This window comes from Nycticebus coucang, chromosome 12 (assembly GCF_027406575.1).
Source record: "Nycticebus coucang isolate mNycCou1 chromosome 12, mNycCou1.pri, whole genome shotgun sequence".
Lineage (NCBI taxonomy): Eukaryota > Metazoa > Chordata > Mammalia > Primates > Lorisidae > Nycticebus > Nycticebus coucang.
Genome location: NC_069791.1, coordinates 26,024,692 through 26,043,261, shown reverse-complemented (window position 1 = coordinate 26,043,261; position 18,570 = coordinate 26,024,692). Strand labels below are relative to the sequence as shown.

General features: G+C 40.3%; 1 protein-coding gene across 4 annotated transcripts in view; it reads right to left on the bottom strand.

Moving 5' to 3' along the window:
• KIF21A (kinesin family member 21A) overlaps positions 1 to 16,240 on the bottom strand; it is a 143,484-nt gene extending 127,244 nt beyond the window's left edge. For all 4 annotated transcript variants that reach the window (XM_053556086.1, XM_053556089.1, XM_053556092.1 and 1 more), the window contains exon 1: positions 15,930 to 16,240. In XM_053556086.1, the coding sequence (XP_053412061.1) occupies positions 15,930 to 15,973 (44 nt within the window). In that variant the 5' untranslated portion in view covers positions 15,974 to 16,240. The remainder of the gene's footprint in view (positions 1 to 15,929) is intronic.
• Positions 16,241 to 18,570: the final 2,330 nt, after the last annotated feature.

Here is an 18,570-nt window from a genome sequence, read left to right as displayed (position 1 = left end):
TACATCAAATTGATACAATCTGAATTGAACTGGAATGTTCAGGGATGGGAGCTACATACTATCCTTACAAATTCATGTCTTTAGACACTGGAGTACCTACTTAAGTAACTTCCACTGTACTTACAAGGAGCTTGAAGCAACAGCTTTCTTTTTACATTTTTACCGGTTACACTTAAAAAGAGCCCGTAAGGTTGCACCTGTAGCTCAGTGGGTAGGGCACTGGCCACATACACTGAAGCTGACAGGTTCAAACCTGGCGTGGGCCAGCTAAACAATGACAACTGCAACAAAAAAAATAGCTGGGTGTTGTGGTGGGTGCCTGTAGTCTTGGCTACTTGGGAGGCTGAGGCAAGAGAATCATGTAAGCTCAAGCGTTTGAGGTTGCTGTGAGCTATGACACCACGGCACTCGGCACTCTACCCAGGGCGACATAGTGAGACTTGTCCCAAAAAAAAAGAAAAGAGCCTGCCATGCACTTAGCAAAAGTATCATCCACTTTACACACAGAAGGACCTTAGTCATAGAGAAGTGTGACGTTATATTTCCACAGGGCCACTTCTACACTACCACCACTTCAAAGGGAGTTTGTGAAACAGAAAGGAATTGAACTCAAAGTCCAACAGCATTACTTTCATCACCAAAGATTCCATTTTAAAAGGAAAATTATGTAATGTGCAGATAAACAAAAGGAAAAAAATGCACAAAGATGACTGCTTTGGGAAACAGAAATTCCTATTATGGCACCTTTTTTTTTCCAGGTTAATAGAGAACATGGCTCTCATCTAAATGTACAGGAAACAATGCTTTTCAGTGTGACTGTATAAAAGACTTTGAAAGACATTCGCTCTTAGTTACCTAACTCTATTTCTATCATTGTATTATTTTAATATCTTATATTCGAAAGATTCTTTTGCTTGTCAAAGACAGCAAACAGAGATCTCTTAGTCATCTTCAACAGTTCACTTAACCTTCTACCACATATATTCTAAGTCTGTCTGTCATCACAGTGTTTTATTTCACAGTAAACCAACTTCTGTGAAGGACACAGAAGTATCTCTTCTTCAATCAAGTTTGTTTTCTAAACAGGTTTGACTTAAAAAGTGAAGCTGGTTTCAGACCTCACTTGTTGATATCTTATCGCTAAGAAACTAGTTTTTCAATGCAAACAAACTCACCTAGTCAAAGGTTTCAGCAACTAATATTTTGTAAATAATGAAGACCCAATTACTAAGAGGTGCCAAGAAAAAAAGAGAGTCCAAATGACTTGTTGAATTTTTTTTTTATTTAACTGTGGTAATTAAAATTTAAAGAAGACTTGTAACTACAAAGAGAGGCAACTGTCTTTGTTAAATGAGCAAGAGAACTCTTACCACTTCAATCTTTAAGAATGACTTCAAATGAAGTATACCACATGGAAATAATGAGAGTATATATGTAAAATGTGTGTGTGTGTGTTTGATCACTATTGGGGGTCTTAGTAAAAATCTTGCTGGTATAAGCCAGGTTAATGATATACTAAACAATATATTTAAGAGGTTTAAGGATTAACATGGCAGTCACCCTGCCAGGTAAGCAATTAGAAATCAGTAAGTATCCCCCATGTCCTTAAAGGTAAACAAGAAAGGAATGTAATTCCATTAGTATACATACCAACAGAGAACAAAGATTAAGAAAACATTTTATTCCAACTGCTCCAGAGAGTACAATCATCTCAACCTTGACTTCCAGAATTCAACAAGCTCAGTAAAGACAAACCAAGATATCCATTCTATCACATAAAGACAATGCTGATGACTACAGCTGGTGACAGGAAGGTCATGTATTATCAAATATAAATGTACTATTTATCACCCCTTTTCTTCATCATTAGAGACAGGCACAATAAATTATAAAAAGGGAGCCCAGGTAAATGTTTAAAAGAATCTCTGTTAAAGAAATAGATTTTTGCAAGTTAATCTAACTAACATCTATTGTGGATTACTAAGTGCCAGGCATTATCTGAATGCTTTATGGCAATTAATTTTCATAACAATCCTATGATGTTTGTACTCTTATATCTCCAGTTCACAGTAAAGGAACCAACCAAGATGAAAGTAGAGGCCTGGCACATTAGCTCACACCTATAATCCTAGGACTTGGGAGGCCAAAGCGGGTGGACTGCCTGAGTTTACAGGTTCAGGACTAGCCGGAGCCAGAGCGAGATCTCATCTCTAAAAATAACCAGGCCTTGTGGAAGGTGCCTTAGTCCCAGCTGCTTGGGAGGCTGAGGCAAGAGAATCGCTTGAGCCCAAGAGTTTGAGGTTGCTGTGAGCTGTGACACCACAGCACTCTACCAAGGGTGACAAAGTGAGACTGTCTCAAAAAAAAAAAAAAAAAAAAGACAGATGAAAATGGAGTTTTATAAACAGGAGCTCACCAAAGAAACTACCCCTACCTTGAGGTGATTAAAAAAGAAATTACAGACAGTCCCTAGATATCACTTAAAAGTGAAAAAAAAATAGAGATAGAAAGATGGATAAAGAGGAAAATAAGAGATAGAAGGAGGAGGACAGAGAAGAGAGGTAAAACTAAAAAAGAAAAAAGAATTAACATTCCCAAACATTTCTAAAAACATTCTGTTATCTTAACAATGAGAAAACTAAGACTCATAAAGGTTAAGTGACAGTCCTGAGATCTTGATCTCAAATCTTTGTGATTCTGAAGTCCATGCTCTTTTCAATAAGCCATGTGTAAAAGAAAATAATATTAAAGAAGTGGTGAGGATGAGGAGAAGAGATAAAACTAATGAGAATGTGAAGCCAGAAAAAGAGAGAGAGGAGATCAACCAGTTTCTCATCAGCTCCCTTGATACCTACTGGAAAGAGACAGCATTATTGACACAGAGTCTGATGCTCTTAATCTGGAATACAGGGCTGCCAGGAGATTGAACTAAAGAGCCAGGATAACTACTTGATATCAAGAATTGGTGCCCCTTATATGGCACAACTTCTCGGTGAAGGGCTCAACTACAAATGGGACTTTACCTAACAAATGCAAACAATGTAACCTAATCATAGGTACCCTTATATTAATCAGAAAGTTAAAAAAAAAAAAAAAGAATAGGTGCCTGTAATTCCTTCACACATTCTCCTTTCTTATCCCATCTCCTTATCAGTGCTCTACTGTGAAAAAAGGCATGACTAACTCACGTAGATGTGCTGGCCCCGCAGCTCAGTACAATTGCAGAGTGTACTGCAGTGGCCTAATCTAACCCAGCACACAGTCTATCAGCTGCTTTATAAAAAGTAAGTTGCCAAGCTGGCAATGTGCCTATATTGAATGGGCTCAGCAGAAGCCAACAAATCTATTTTCAAATTAATGCAAAGGTACATTAAGTTCAGAAGTGACCAAAATTTTTCATTGCAAAATGATAAGAACCACAGATGAGGATTTAAACTTCAAAGTTTCTTGACAAATCCATATATGCTTTGTAATCAAAATATCACAAGAACAACTTGAAAGTCTTTTTCTTCAACTGGTTTTAAGAAACAAATTATCAATTTCTTTTCGTTTATTAGCATTAATATACTTTATACCATGTTGGCCAAATTCAATCAGTTCCTTAGTGTGTGTGTGTTTCATGTCAATCCCCTACTGTTATGATTTGAATATGTCCCCCAAATTTCATTTGTTGAAAATGTAATTCCCAAATTCACATTAGGTGGAGTTCCGGAGAGATTAGGATTAGAGAAAGTCATCAGGATGAGCGCCCACGATGAGCCTGGTGGGTTTATAAGAAGAGAAAGAGCAGACAGACTCCCTCCCTTTTGCCAGGTGTTGTCCCTCTGCCTTGTTGTAATGCAGCAAGAAAACCATTACCAGATGCCAGCCCCATCCTCTTAGACTTCCCTGCTTCCTGAATAATAAGCCAAATGCACGTATTTTCTTTATACATTACTCCTATATGGTATTCTGCTATGGCAACAGAAAATGGACTAAGACACATACCAAAATCACAGCTTCTTGACCTCAGGTGGTTTTAGTCTCAAAACATACCAGGGACTCCAGGCTGACATGGGGTAAAGGCGAAAGTTAAACAACTAGCCTGGCCAGAGGCCTGGATGATATGGAAGTGAAGTGAGGTGCAGAGGTGACTCAGACTTGATCAGTGCCAGCCTATGTACTCAAGTGGAAGCAATCCGGTGGCAGCATCTAGTTCTGAGTGGCCCAGATCAGTTAAAGGAGAGATCCTATTGGAAAAAAGGGGAACAAGTTTCTCTCTCCACAGGAAGAGGGCTTTCAACAATTTCACTTAATCAAGTAGGTTTAGATTCAAGATATGGGGAAAGAGAGATAAATCAGAACCTGAGAAAGAAGCCAAGTCTGGACAAATAAAATAGGAGGTTAAAGGGAAGGTTATGACCCTAAAAGCACAGGCACAATCAATTATAAGTTTGGAGCAGCAAAACAAATTTTAGACCAAAGGGTCGGTAGGACACTAACTGTTCCTGATTTATTGTGGCTTAATTTAGGGCTGACCCAGAAACTCAAGAGGGACTGAGTCTGCCCATGCAGGGTACTAAGGACTTGATCTGAAAGACGTTAAGGAAGACAGGGATTCAAAGGACAGCTGCAGTCATAGGACACATGCCTGTGAAGAATTATGATGAGTTGTTAATAAAAAATGAAGAACCAAAGGTAACCAAAGAAACCCTGCACTCAAAGACAAGAACTGAGTCTGCTACAAAGGCAACAGAAGATCCGATTACGCTTATGTAACAAAATAGATAAGAACATAATCAAGGACAGATGGAATTTGTTGCCAGTCTAAGGGCAAGTTGGCAAACTAAAATTCAAAAGCCTCATATTGTATTGCCTAAATCGACACTTGAAAATGTCACAGATGTCACATTTGGATTAAGGAACTTTAAACAGCAGGTCAAATAACCAGGAATGAAATCTGTAATCTCATGTTTAATTAGCAGCTGACAACCTCCATTACAGGGCAGGGCAGATACAAACTAGGTGACCAAGAAGATACTCAAAACAGAAGTATTTTGTGTTGAACTGGGGTGAAAACAAGCAAAATAAATGCCTTAGAAACACTTTGATGTTCAAGGAACATGGAATAATTATGGACTTGTGTTTGATTTACCATCAGTGGCTTAGAATAATATGTTGAGCAAATGTCTGTGTTATCCTAAGACAACATATCTTTCTGTAGATGTAGTTGAGAAGTTAAAATGAAACATCAATATATCTTTTTCTGAACAAAATCCTTAGTACCATAACACTTAACCATATATTCTGGGTGAACAGCACTGCATGCTCCTGCCTTTAATGCCAGGAAATTTTAGTTTGCAGAGTCAGTGTTCATCAGTAATAATGAAAACATTATTAAGAATCATTGGAGACAGCAAAACTCTTAGAAAAATTAATGAACTTATTAAACAATAAAACTTTGCCAATTAAATTACTGTTGTATGCATTGAATTTAATATATATCATAATAAATTATCGAAGTAAAACATATGACATATAATATTTAGTATACTAAACAAAATGTCCTTCCTTAATATACAGAAAGATGGAGGAATATCCTCATGCCATACTCTAAAGTGGTAAATATCAAACTACAAAAGGATATCCACATGCTGATTATAATACTTTCCAAAAAAAAAATGTAGGCACACATATAAAGACAAACTGAAAAGAAATGTACTAAAATTCCAATAGTAATTATGTTAGTGTGGTAAACTATGACTGCCTGCTTTTCTCATCTTTTCCCTGATACTTTTTCTCATGTGATTATCTTATTAATAATAGGAAAAAATTAAATAAAAGTAAGATTTTATGAAATTACAGCTGATTTGAGATAATTAGACAAGGCTTACAAGATCTATTTCCTAATTCTATGTTTCAGTCTTCTTTTAAAATGCCTAATGTCTTCACTAAGTTCTACTAGTGAGTATTACAGGCATGTTGCCCTATCAAAGTTGAGAATAATTCAAATCCAATTTCAGAAACTAAAATTTTGCTATATAATAACAGATCTGAAAAATGAAGAATAAATCTTGAGCTATCCTTGATTTTTTTAGCTCATAGGAAGGTCCACGATCACCACCTTTCTATTACCAAGTTCCAATATTTTCTTGGTTCTTTCCTCTTATTAAGAAGTAGACAAAGGTAAACAGTCACCGGAGTAGATTGACCCTGGTGTTAAATCCTGAATTACCTTCATTCCAAACCAAGCATTTAGATATCTGCTTGTTTCAAATAAATTACACCATCATCCTTCAAATGTTCTATTGTAATAATGCTGCCAATACATTAGTACCTTCTTAAAAAAAAAGAAAAAGCATTAAATATTCTTTGAGTTTTGGGAACATTTCAAGCAGACAATAAAAATCATCATACTGTATGTGTTTCTCCTATTGGAATGTCACAAGGAAATGAAAAAAGAAGAGAATTATACAAAACAAGATCTATGGCCCCCAAACATATAAGTTTTCTATGACAGCAATCTGAAGAAGCTCTGTGTAGAGATGGGATTGAGAACACTTTTTGGATTACAGGCCTATATCACAATCAAAATATGTTGTATTCTTTATTTCCTCCCGAAATAAAGGTAAGAAGGGCTGAGATGCTATTTAAAAGCTTAAGAACCACCTATCTAGTAAAGTAATACTCAAAAAGGGATCTTTCTACACCACTCAGATTTCCAACTCTATTTTCTACTCCAGATTCCAAAAAATGTGGTATAACAATTTCACTAACTTGCTACTGTGCACTTACATTGGCAGCACTGTACAAACAACTCAGTAAGGTTTTATAACCTTCATATATCAGTGTGTCACAGTTTTGTTTATGTCAACTGTCAACGTGTGGTAGCGTCTTGCTGAGTAGCATTTATTATTGTTGTTGTGTGCCATCATGAGAATTTTGGAGCTTGATTAGAGCAATAAACAAACATCTATAAATTTCTTGTTAAACTTAGAACAGGGGAAGAGAAATCAGACATGTTAGTTCAAATTTATGGGGATAATGCCATGAAGAAAATGGCAGTGTACAAATGTATTAATGTTTTTCTAAGAGGAAAGAAAGCGCCACTGATGAAGAAAAGTCAGGGTGGCCAGTAACAAGCAGAACTGAGGAAAACATTGCAAAAACTCATTGAATTGTGCATCAAAATCATTAGTTGACTGTGAAAAGTATAGCAGACCAAGTAAACATTGATAGAGAAACATTTAGGAAAATCTTAACCAAAAATCTTGGCCAACTCATGGCTCCTATATTACAACAATGCACCAGGTCACATGGCATTGTCTGTGAGGGAGTTTTTAGCCAGTAAACAAATAAATAGGAACACTTGCTCTACTCACCTGATTCTGGCCTCCAATGACTTTTTCCTTTACCCACAGATAAGGAAATATTAAAAGAAAGACATTTTGATGACATTCACGCATTTACTACATCAAGAGTAATACAATCACAGACTTTTTTTTTTTTTTTTTTTTTGAGACAGAGTCTCACTCTGTTGCCCAGGGTAGAGTGCCATGAGGTCATAGCTCACAGCAACCTCAAACTCTTGGGCTCAAGCAATCCTATAGCCTCAGCCTCCCAAGTAGCTGGGACTACAGGCGCCCATCACCCACCTGCCTAGTTTTTCGATTTTTAGTAGAGACAGGGTGTCACTCTTGTTCAGCCTAGTCTCAAACTCTTGAGATCAAGCAATCCACCTGCCTCAGCCTCCCAGAGTGCTAGGATTATAGGTGCCAGCCACTGTGCCTGACTACAATGTGATGGTCATTCCAGAAAAAGAGTTTCAAAACTGCTTTGAAGGGTACACTGGGTGCTGACATCAATGCCTGGCTTCCCAAGGGGAGTATTTCTAAGATGACCATAGTGATATTCAGCAATCAGATATGTAGCACTTTTTCTAGGATGAGTTCTTAATTGTCTGACCTCCTATACCTCACAACCTCCTCCAGCCAGTTTCCCAGTTAGGATGCTATTGTTACTGGAATGTGCTGTAATCCTTTAGTCTGATGGAATGAAAACAAAAAAGTGTTAAGAACCACGGTAGGTAAGCCTCTTGTCCCAAGCCTAGAATTCACAAAAAAAAAATTCTTATATTTACATGTTTAAAATTATTTTCAAATTAGGTTACATATGAATTATATTTCTGTCACTGTTACTAAAGCACTGATGTGTTACATGTAAATGTTGAAAGCAATCTACATTATACTCAGTTCTGCCATTTCCTCATATTCAATATACAAATAACAGAAATTTCAAAATTTAGACCTGGGTTTCTACCCTTGGGGTCTTTCTCTTTGAGAGGTCCTTGTTAGAATCACTGGTATAGTTTCCTAGAATTGAGGAGCTCATAAAGCCAAAATAACAGGCACTGAGTGAAAGGGAACCCATCTAAACTTTTATAAGACGTGCTTAAGGGATTAAAACTATGGTGTTTTTTTGTTTTGTTTTTTGGGGTTTTTTTTAGTCTCACTTTGTCACCCTCAGTAGAGTGCCATGTCATCACAGCTCACAGCAACCTCCAACTCTTGGGATTAAGTGCTTGCCTCAGCCTCCCAAGTAGCTGGGACTCCAGGCACCTGCAAAATGCCCAGCTATTTTTTGGTTGTAGTTGTCATTATTGTTTGGCAGGCCCAGGCTGGGTTCGCACCCACCAGCTCTGGTGTATGTGGCTGGCGCACTAGCTGCTGAGCTACAGGCGCCGAGCCTAGTGTTTGTTTGTTTTTTAATATAAAGATACTTTATTTCTGGGATGTCTGCTAGCAAGACATTAAGTCCTAGAAAATCCACACACTAATCAACAGAAGAGCATCTAGCTGCATGACCTCAAGCAGTTATTTCAACTTCTCTGGGTCTTTATTTCCTCAACTATCTAAAAGAGGCCTCAACCCGCTAATCCCTTCAAGGATCCTTTCAACCTTAAAATCTAGTTTGACAATAATTATAGGGTATAATTCTAGTACTTAGTGGCTGAGAAACCATAAAACAAAATATGTTTAATATGTAATTTTTTTTTTATTTTTAAAAAATGAGGACTGACTATGTTACCCAGGCTGGAGTGGAGTGGCTATTCACAGATGTAATTGTATTACACTGCACTCTTGGACAGGCAGGCCTCTTGCCTCAGCTTCTGAGACTAACTGTGACGACAGTCATGCACCACTGTGCCCAGCTTTATAAAGAATTAATAATCGCAAAAAACAAATGACAAAGAAACCTCCAATATATAATCCTTAAACATTCAAGATCTCATAACAATTTTAAGGTAACATGAAAACTGTCCCTTCGATTTGGCTGTCATTTGCTTCAAATAACTCCTGAGCCACAGGAAAACTATTTTAACACTCTGAGAAGATTAAATAGTTAATCCACTGGGAACCATGTTGAATTCACAAATCCCCTTTCCAGAGAGAAGCACTGAAAATAACAAGTCACAACTTTGTTATATTTTGAATAAAATTATTCCAATGACATGCAATATATAAATGCTGTCTAGTATTTAAGGTACACTTTCATTGATGCGTTTTCCTTCCTAATCTGAAACTACAATAAGGTCAGGTCACCCGTGATTTTGACAAAAAAACAACTGCATATAAGTCAGAGTCTTACAGGTGAGTTGTAACATGTCTTAGGGAAAAACATCCATAATAATGAATATTTCAAGTCAACTTCTTTGAGGAGAAACTGATGAGAATTGGAAGATTAGGCAGATTACAATATTAATTGCCAGGATAATTTCTGCTTTCATGGCTTCACTAAACTGGAATTTCTAGTGCATCTTTCACTAACCCATAATTATGCATCAAAATATTAACCAATTAGCAAGTAAGATGTTGAGAGCCCAAGGGGCAGTAAGAGATAAAACCTGAACTTCCATGGAGTTCTAAATAAAAACAGATCCACCACATTTTATGAACTTAATAAACTGCATCTGAAGAAAAAGAACTAATTCATATTTTGTAAATAAAATAATTTCACTGACTTTCAATTCATGTCATCTGCCAACTCTTTAGTCTCCCCTCTGTCATTTCCATTACTTCCTGATCCAAATACATAAAAGCAGGGCATGTATGTTATATCAAGTATGACATAATATAAATAATAAAATAATATTCCCCTAATTCCTTGGCTTTGGAGTTCAATTTTTGTATGAACTACATTTGGAAGCAGGGCACACTTTTTTAAAAAATCATTGCTCTTGAGAAATGTATGGACTAAAAAATGTTATTTAAAAAAGTGAGAGGCCGGGCACTGTGGCTCACATCTGTAATCCTAGCACACTGTGAGGCCAAGGGGGATGGACTGCCTGAGCTCAGTAGTTCAAGACCAGCCTGAGCAAGAGCAAGATTCCATCTCTAAAAGAAGCCAGACTTTGTGGCCAACACCTATAGTTCCAGCTTCTAGGGAGGCTGAGGCAAGAGAATCACTTTAACCCAGGAGTTTGAGGTTGCTGCGAACTATGATGCCATGGCACTGATAGCGACAAAGTAAAACTCCGTCTCAAAAAAAAAAAAAAAAGTGAGAAATAAAATCTTAACTGCAACAACTGCCTTTCATTTCTAGTTTGTGCCTTTGATTCTATTTTTTGTCAGTTCCAACATGTTTTGTGTATTTGAAGTGGATCATACTGCTAGGTCTACGGTTCATGAAATCAGGGACCATATGTGTCACATGTGTTTTGGTAGGAAGGTGTCTGACATATAGTAGGCACTTAACAAATGTTGGATTAAGGAAGGAAGGAATAAACAAAATGATCAAATAGCCATCCATTTCCATAAAGTAAATGTTGGCCATGCTCAATCACCCCCATATTTTCTAAACATTAAATTGTTTCAAATAATTACCTCATGTATATTTAGTGTTTCAACTTAAAAGATCCTTGTTACATTGAAATTAGTAAGCAAAAAAATGTTTAAACATTTGGAAATGTGTTTAAGAGCACAGAATCAGGTTAAGAAATCTGAGTTTGAGTTCCAAGGCTGCTACTTAGGGGTGGAGAGACCCCGGGATTCATTTCTTTTTTTTTTTTTTTACTCTATAAATTAAAGGTAACAATATCTGTCCAGCTACCTCAGAAGATATTGACACAGATTAAATAAGTAAAGTATTGCCCAGTGGCATTATAACTAGAATGCAACAAAAAAAACCATAATAGCCTAAATGATTTTTTTTTTTTTTGGTAATAAGAGTGCCTAAAGAAAATATATTATTGGGAAAATCAAGTTGGAAATGAAAATAGTTCCTTCCAAGAGTTTGACTACAACAACAACAAAACTGCAGAGGAAAAGTTCTTATAATTATTAATACCTTTAGGTTGCCATCTCAGCATAGGGAAAAAGAAAAGCATAGGGAGGTCACCTTGCAAATAAGGGCAGTGACTGACCTAAAACTGAGCTTCTCAGTGTCCAACCAGCCCGTTAGCCTGCTGAGAGCCATGTCACCTCTTAAAAGTGTTCTAGTTAAGGGGAAAACACAGCAACAGAGACACAAATTAGACTACACTACACACTAAGCACAGCTCACTGTAACAAAGACAGTTCTCTGCAAAGCCAAGCAAAGAAAGTTTAGATACTACATACAATGACGTGAAAACACAAAAGTCCTTTCTGCTTCTCCATTTTCATCAAGTCTTGACATATTTTGTAAGCTAAAGCTCTTGAAAAGGAAAAAGGTTCAAATCTGGTGTGTCAGTAGTCAGATAGGGAAAGGGACACATCAGCTTAGACTCATAATGTCTTAGATTTAGAATTCAAAATGTTGAATTGATTTTACCATTTTGAGTTAATTATTCAATTCAGTCAATATACTTAGATAGTAAGAACAGAATGTACGCTGTGCTTCGTTGTTCATTTTTGTTGATGACATCTATGTAAGCCATCCATTCGCCTTACATGTTCTGGAAATCAGCTGCCATATGGTAAGTTCATAATCAGTATCTTTCTATACCTGTGCATCCTGAGGAGGAAAATGTTGTTATTAAATCACATCTCACATGTATATATGTATAAGTATATGGTATTCACTTTAAAAACAGACACCCAATATTTGGTATTTTCTTCATCTAAGTATGTGTTTAACACATGATGGAGAGGTTGTGGACAATTATATTCTATACTTAGTCTTCATATTTTTTTAAAATTATAAGGCAGTACTATCCAACAGACACATAACATGACCACATAAGTATTTTTAATATTTCGAGTAGTCAAGGCTGAGGTGGGTGAATTGCCTGAGTTCACAGCTTCCAGACCAGCCTAAGCCAGAGTGAGACCCTATCTCTAAAAACAGCAGGGCATTGTGGTGGGCACCTGTAGTCCCAGATGCTAAGGAGGCTAAGGCAAGAGAATCACTTGGAGCCCAAGAGTTTGAGGTTGCTGTGAGCTATGATGCCATGGTACTCTACTGAGGGTGACAAAGTGAGACTCTCTCTCAAAAAAAAAAAAAAGATTTCTAATAGTCACAGTAAAAAAAAAAGATGAAATTAATTTTAATATCATTTAACTCAATGTAATCAAAATATCATTTAACATGTGTTCTAAAGATTACAGATATTTTTTACAATCACTTTTTCAGATTAAGTCTTTGAAATCCAGTATAGATACTATACTTACAGCACATGTCAATTTAGACACCAAATTTTCACATTAGTATTTAGATTTCATAAACTCTCCAGTTAAAAAGTAGATCCACCTAACCAAGTTGTTTGAAGCATACTTAAAAGTTTCAAGAGCCAGTTTTTAAATTTAAATTTTAATTAATTATAATTAAACAAAATTAAAAATTTAGTTCTTCAGCAGCACTGATCATAATTTGAGTGCTCAATAGCCACATAGGGTTGAACAGCAAGGGCTGTCATCTGAATCCACGTCTGCCTGGGAGAAAGCTAGCCTGCAGAACACCTCAAATATAGCTGGTCATAAGGCATTTTGGGAAATTGAATTAAAAATGTTTTTCCCTAAAAGAGAAACTTTTACATCATCTTCCCAAAGCCTTATAAGACCATGCATTTGTATTATGAGAAACCTACAAAAGAATCATGAGCTTTAATATGCTGACAAGCCTCTATTAAAACATAAGCCCTTCTAGGAACTTTGTGCATTAACACACCAGAAGAGTTAACTCTCTATTACCTGTTACAACAAGGGTGGAGAAACAGGTCAAATGCCTCTGCTGATTTTGAGCATAGGCACAAAGTTTTGTGTTCATCCTGCTGATGAAGCCTGCCTGCCACGAACTGGAGAGTAGGATCTCAGGACACTGGAAGGACTAAAGAGTGTGAGGAAATACTTTAGTTGATTGAAATCAGGTCCTCTCTGAAAGGTATATCTTTTCTAGCAATATGGAGATGTGAATAATCTTGCAGAGCCATGCATTTGTAACTGAAGTCCTACAGAACCAAGAAGAGGCAACGGACCCTAAGTAAAGTAAAACTTCACAAAGCCACGTTCTTACCTCTCACCGCCATAGAGTTAGTAGTTAAGAACTTGACCTACCGAGTCAAGCGGACTGGGTTGGAACACTGGTCCTGCCATTTGCTACCAGTTCAACTTTGGGCAGTTTACTTAATTGGTCTGTGCTTCATCTATAAAATGGCCCTAATAATGAAAAGGACTAAGTCACAGACTGCTGTGAGGAATAGATGAGATTCTACATGATACAAAACATCTTAGCACACAGCACTAACCCTGGCACATGGTATGTATCAAATAATCACTACTATTTTTAGCTCAGAAATCAAGATAACATAGAGATATACCTCCAGCAAATATTTGTTTTAAATGAATTATATAGGTCCAAGCACTCTCTAAATATTAAAGTGCTATATAAACAGAAGTTATTTTTACCCCATATAAAGTAAGTTATAAGAGTAGCTCTGGGGCGGCGCCTGTGGCTCAGTGAGTAGGGCGCCGGCCCCATATGCCAAGGGTGGCGGGTTCAAACCCAGCCCCGGCCAAACTGCAACAAAAAATCAAAAATAGCCGGGCGTTGTGGCAGGCGCCTGTAGTCCCAGCTGCTCGGGAGGCTGAGGCAAGAGAATCGCGGAAGCCCAAGAGTTAGAGGTTGCTGTGAGCCGTGTGACGCCACGGCACTCTACCTGAGGGCGGTAGAGTGAGACTATGTCTCTACAAAAAAAAAAAAAAAAAAGAGTAGCTCTGTTTGGAGAACAGTGTATTTAATGAAAAAAATGCCCATTTCACCAAATTGGGTCTTCTTGATGTAGCTTACTAAGTTCTATTACAGATTCTATAACGCTTATCCCCAAATATCAGACCCACATTCATTCATCCAAAAGGTGTTAATAGGCATACCTAAACCAATCCCAAGATATTTATCAGTCAACATCATTTGAGGGTCATCTGTGGCTCTGCTTGCCCCCTTTGAAAGCATCATCAGATTTAGTGAAATGGTCAACTAACTCCTCTAGGATATTCTAGAGGATCCACACATAAAAATCTCAAATCTCTAAAAATACTTTTTCTCACAGCCAAATCACCTATTTTCATTGCTATTTTATGCTCCACCTTCACTTTCCTTGATCAGATTAGCTTAAACTGCCTCTTACTGGGTTTTCTGTCTTTCTCATTCCCACCCTCTGTCCTGGTGCAGTCATTAATTAGTATTAAAAGACCAAGAGAGACGTAGTAGCCATGAAGAATAATATCTGAATAAGCAGTCCTAGAATAACCAAGAAGGCCAAATTAAAAAGCTTTAGAAAAGGTGATTCCAAACAGTCATAAAAGTGTCACCTCCATGAGTGGCAATTTCCTTATCCATAAAATTCATTTCATTCTTTAAACTGATTAAAGATCCAAAGTATATAGTATGTAAAACTCCCATTTCCAGGCCTAACCAAGATTTGTCACTAAAATAATAACTACAGAAAATACTTACATAATAAAATTTTAAAAATAATTTTCCAGAAAGATTACAAGACTGGAAGGTTTTTAATTTCGGATTTCTTGGAGGACAGTTTATTTGTATAACCCTTACAGGATAAATACTGAGGAGTGAATGAACAGTAGCCTCTCCTAGCTGTGAAAGGCGAGGACTCACTCCACGATGAATGCTCCATTAATTTTTCAGACAGTGTGATGATGTTGCAATTTTCCATGAGCAACTGGCGGGGCTCTCCTTCTCTATAACCCAAACGGCCTAAACTGCACTGAATACTCGAGCATCTGTCATTGCCCAAAATACAGCTCGTAATTTTGATGTATCTAGGATTTCCAAACGCACACGCAGGCGTCTGTAACGTTACTATTACACTGGGTCCACCCCGCTTAACGTGAGGACGGTTTACCCAGCCACGCATTTCACCCTTGCTCCTGCTAAGAGTTTTCCTGCTTCTACAGACGTATCCACGGGTGAATTTGAACCGTAAGTGCAACCCCCAGACCAATACCAAGAGGCCAGGTCTGTGTCCTCTGCCCACTCGCTTGTGGCCATCTGGTCCCCCGCGATGCTTACAGAGCCGCCCCATTTGCACAGACACGCAGAGCCTGGCGGGCGCGCGGCGGGCCCTGCGGTCGCAGCGCTGTCAGTCTGATGCTTTGTCTCCAGCCTCAGAAGGCCGGCGCTGCGAGTACACGTATGACAGACACTTCAAGGAATAAAGAAAAACAGAAAAAAAAAACCAAAACCAAAAACCCTCAGCCCAGCAGAGAAGCCGCTCCTCCGGGCAACGCGGGGCCGGCCAGCGCCCAAGGCGGCCAAACCTGAGGTGACCGCTCCCTGCAGGGGACCGGCGCTGCGCAGCCGCCAGCCACCTGCAAAGGCAGCCGCAGGAGGGCAGCGGGGGCCCGCTGCCTCAGTCTCCGCAGCCGCGGACCCGGCCCTCGGGTCGCTCCGGCGCGGCAGCCGGTGCCCCAGGCCGGGCAGGTCCCGCACCGCTGTCCGCCGCACGAACTCACCTGACAGCCACCCGCACCGAGCTCTCGTCCGGGGCGCCCCACATGCCGGCGGCGGGCGGCGGCCGGGCCCCCGGATCTCCGCGCCGCAGGGCTGAGGCGCCGCCGGAGCCGCGGCGCTCGGTCGCAGGCGGCTGGGACGGCTGGCGGGGCTGGCTCACCTCCGCCGCGCTCCAGCCATGTTGGGCGACTGAATGGAAAGGTGGCGGCGGCGGCGGCGGCGCTGAGGCGGCAGGAGGAGGCGGTGATTCACCGCTCGCGGGCGCCCGCCCCTTCGCCGCCGCTCAGCCCCCAGGATCTGGGGCGGGGACGAGGCTCGCTCGAATGGCGAACAGGCTGCCGACGGCCTCCTGGCGGCCGGGCGAGCGCCCTGCCCCCTCCGGCGGGGACGCGGCCTCCCAGCGGCCGGGCACGGGACTCCACGCCCGCCGGGGCGCTCGGGGCTCCCGGCCCGCACTGCGTCAGCCGCGCCCCACCTCGCCGCCCGGCCCGCGGCCCGCCCTGCCCTCGGCGGGACACTGCCCGGCGCTGCCGGGCAGGGAGGCGCGCGGGGGAGGGACGCCCGCGCCCGAGGGCCACCAGCCGCGCGCCCTGCCAGGCTCCTCTGCACGCGCTGGTGCCACTGTCCCCTCTCAAATCGGAGCTCGGTTCAGCAGCGTGCAGCTCTGGGTCGGCTTTGTTTCCACGCGGAGCCTCATTGTCCTCTCTTCAGCTCGGACTTTGACCCCCTTCGCCGGCCCCCGCTAAACGCCCTCCGCCCTGGACTCGGTCATTCAAGCTAAACTGGCGCTCGTGGGGTGCCCCAGGGTTTGTCCACTGTCTGGGCAGCTGGACCGTCCTGCAGTCCGTCGCGCGTTCACCAGTTGGTGTGGGACTGGGGAATGATTTACTCGGAGACTCCTGAATGAGTTTCTGTTCAATCGTTTGTAATCTGGCGAATGGACTGCACCCTGGTACTGCCAAGTGTTCCCCACACTCAATATCCACCGAGACCTGCTGGGTAGCAAATCCTTCCAAAATGACTTCTGTCTCCCCTGGCCTTTAAAAGCACCTCCCAGCCCCCGGATTCTGTCAACATTGACCCATTGTGGCTTCTGTTTGTCGCTACTGTGTTTCCACATGCCTTTAGCTAGCTCTTGAAACAGCCTTTATTATTAGCTTTGCCACAGAGCATCTTTTGTGGACTGCCCCATACATTTCTGTAAATAAACATGTGGGTTCGTACAAAATAGTGTCAGAGATTAAATGGCACTATCCAAATAAACTCACTGTCCCAAGTAGCTGCGATCTAAAATTACACACCTTGGCCTATTCTGCAGTAGTGGGTCAGAAAGGTGGCACACTTTGGAACAAACAAGAGCGTTTAAGGATCCCTTCCCATGGGGTATATAATTATAGGTGATTGCAAACTTACTCTGTCCCTTAATCTCGCTATCCCTAAGTCTTAACAGTCATGCTTAACTAGAAAGAAATGAGTATTTATCCATTAACGAATCACAGCTGCATCTCATCCTGCCCTGGCAGGCCCATATCTAGCTGGATCTAGACTGGCCACCTTGCCTCTTGGATTGATGAAAGCTACAAGGAAGGCTGGGATAGCTAAGTGCATCTAGCAAGAAAACAACAGTAATCCGTACCATTTAAGACCCTCTTTTAAAGAATGAAGTTCTCACTGTAATCCTACTACTTTGGAAGGACAACATAGATACAAAGATCACTTGAGGCCAAGAGTTTAAGACCAGTCTGAGCAAAGTGAGACCCCCATCTCTACTAAAAATAGAAAAATTAGCTGGGCACGGTGGCCTGCACCTGTAGTCCTAGCTACTCAGAAGACTGAGGCAGGAGGATCACTTGAGCCCAGGAGTTCAAGGTTGGAGTATGTTATAATGAGGCCACTTCACTCCCAGCCTGAGTGACAGAGCATGGCCTGGCCTCAAATATATGAATAGATAAATAAATAAAATGTTCATATTGAAAAGAATCTCTGTAAATTGAGCACCCAAAGGACTGTAACAAACTGGTCAACATACAGAGGTGGTCAACATAAGAAACTGGGCCTACTGTACATTGAGTACATTTGGTACATGCCCGGTCTATGAAAATCAGATAAACTTAAAGAGGTGGTCAATGTAGGGAGTAGAGGTTCTACTGTATATGTTTCAGTAAGAGCGATCACAAACACAAATGCCTATAGGAACCAGCAGGTACCTCAAGTGAGTGCAACAGGCAACATAAGGACTATGATAAAATAGAGACACAATCCCCTTCCCAAGGCAGTGGAGTGTTGCTTGACAGAATGCAAACCCAATACTCCCATGTTTTTTGTTTGTTTATATGTTTGCTGCTGCTCTAGAGAAAAGGTCAGATCTTTATGTGAGAACTGTTTTAAACATCAACGAGTAATTCAGCATAATATTTATATGCCAAATAAACCAATCAAAATATGTCTCAGGCCAATTTCAGTCCCAAACTACCAGGCTGGAACTTCTGGCCAAAACATCAGCAGCAATAATAGCTGTGGCTTTGCATTCATCTTACACATGCTTTCAGGAAGAAGCGGTGTAAAAATTCAAATTCATATTTGAGTTTAACCAAGTCAGTACTTTTCTTCCAAATTCCAAAAGTTGTAAAATGAATGATCTAT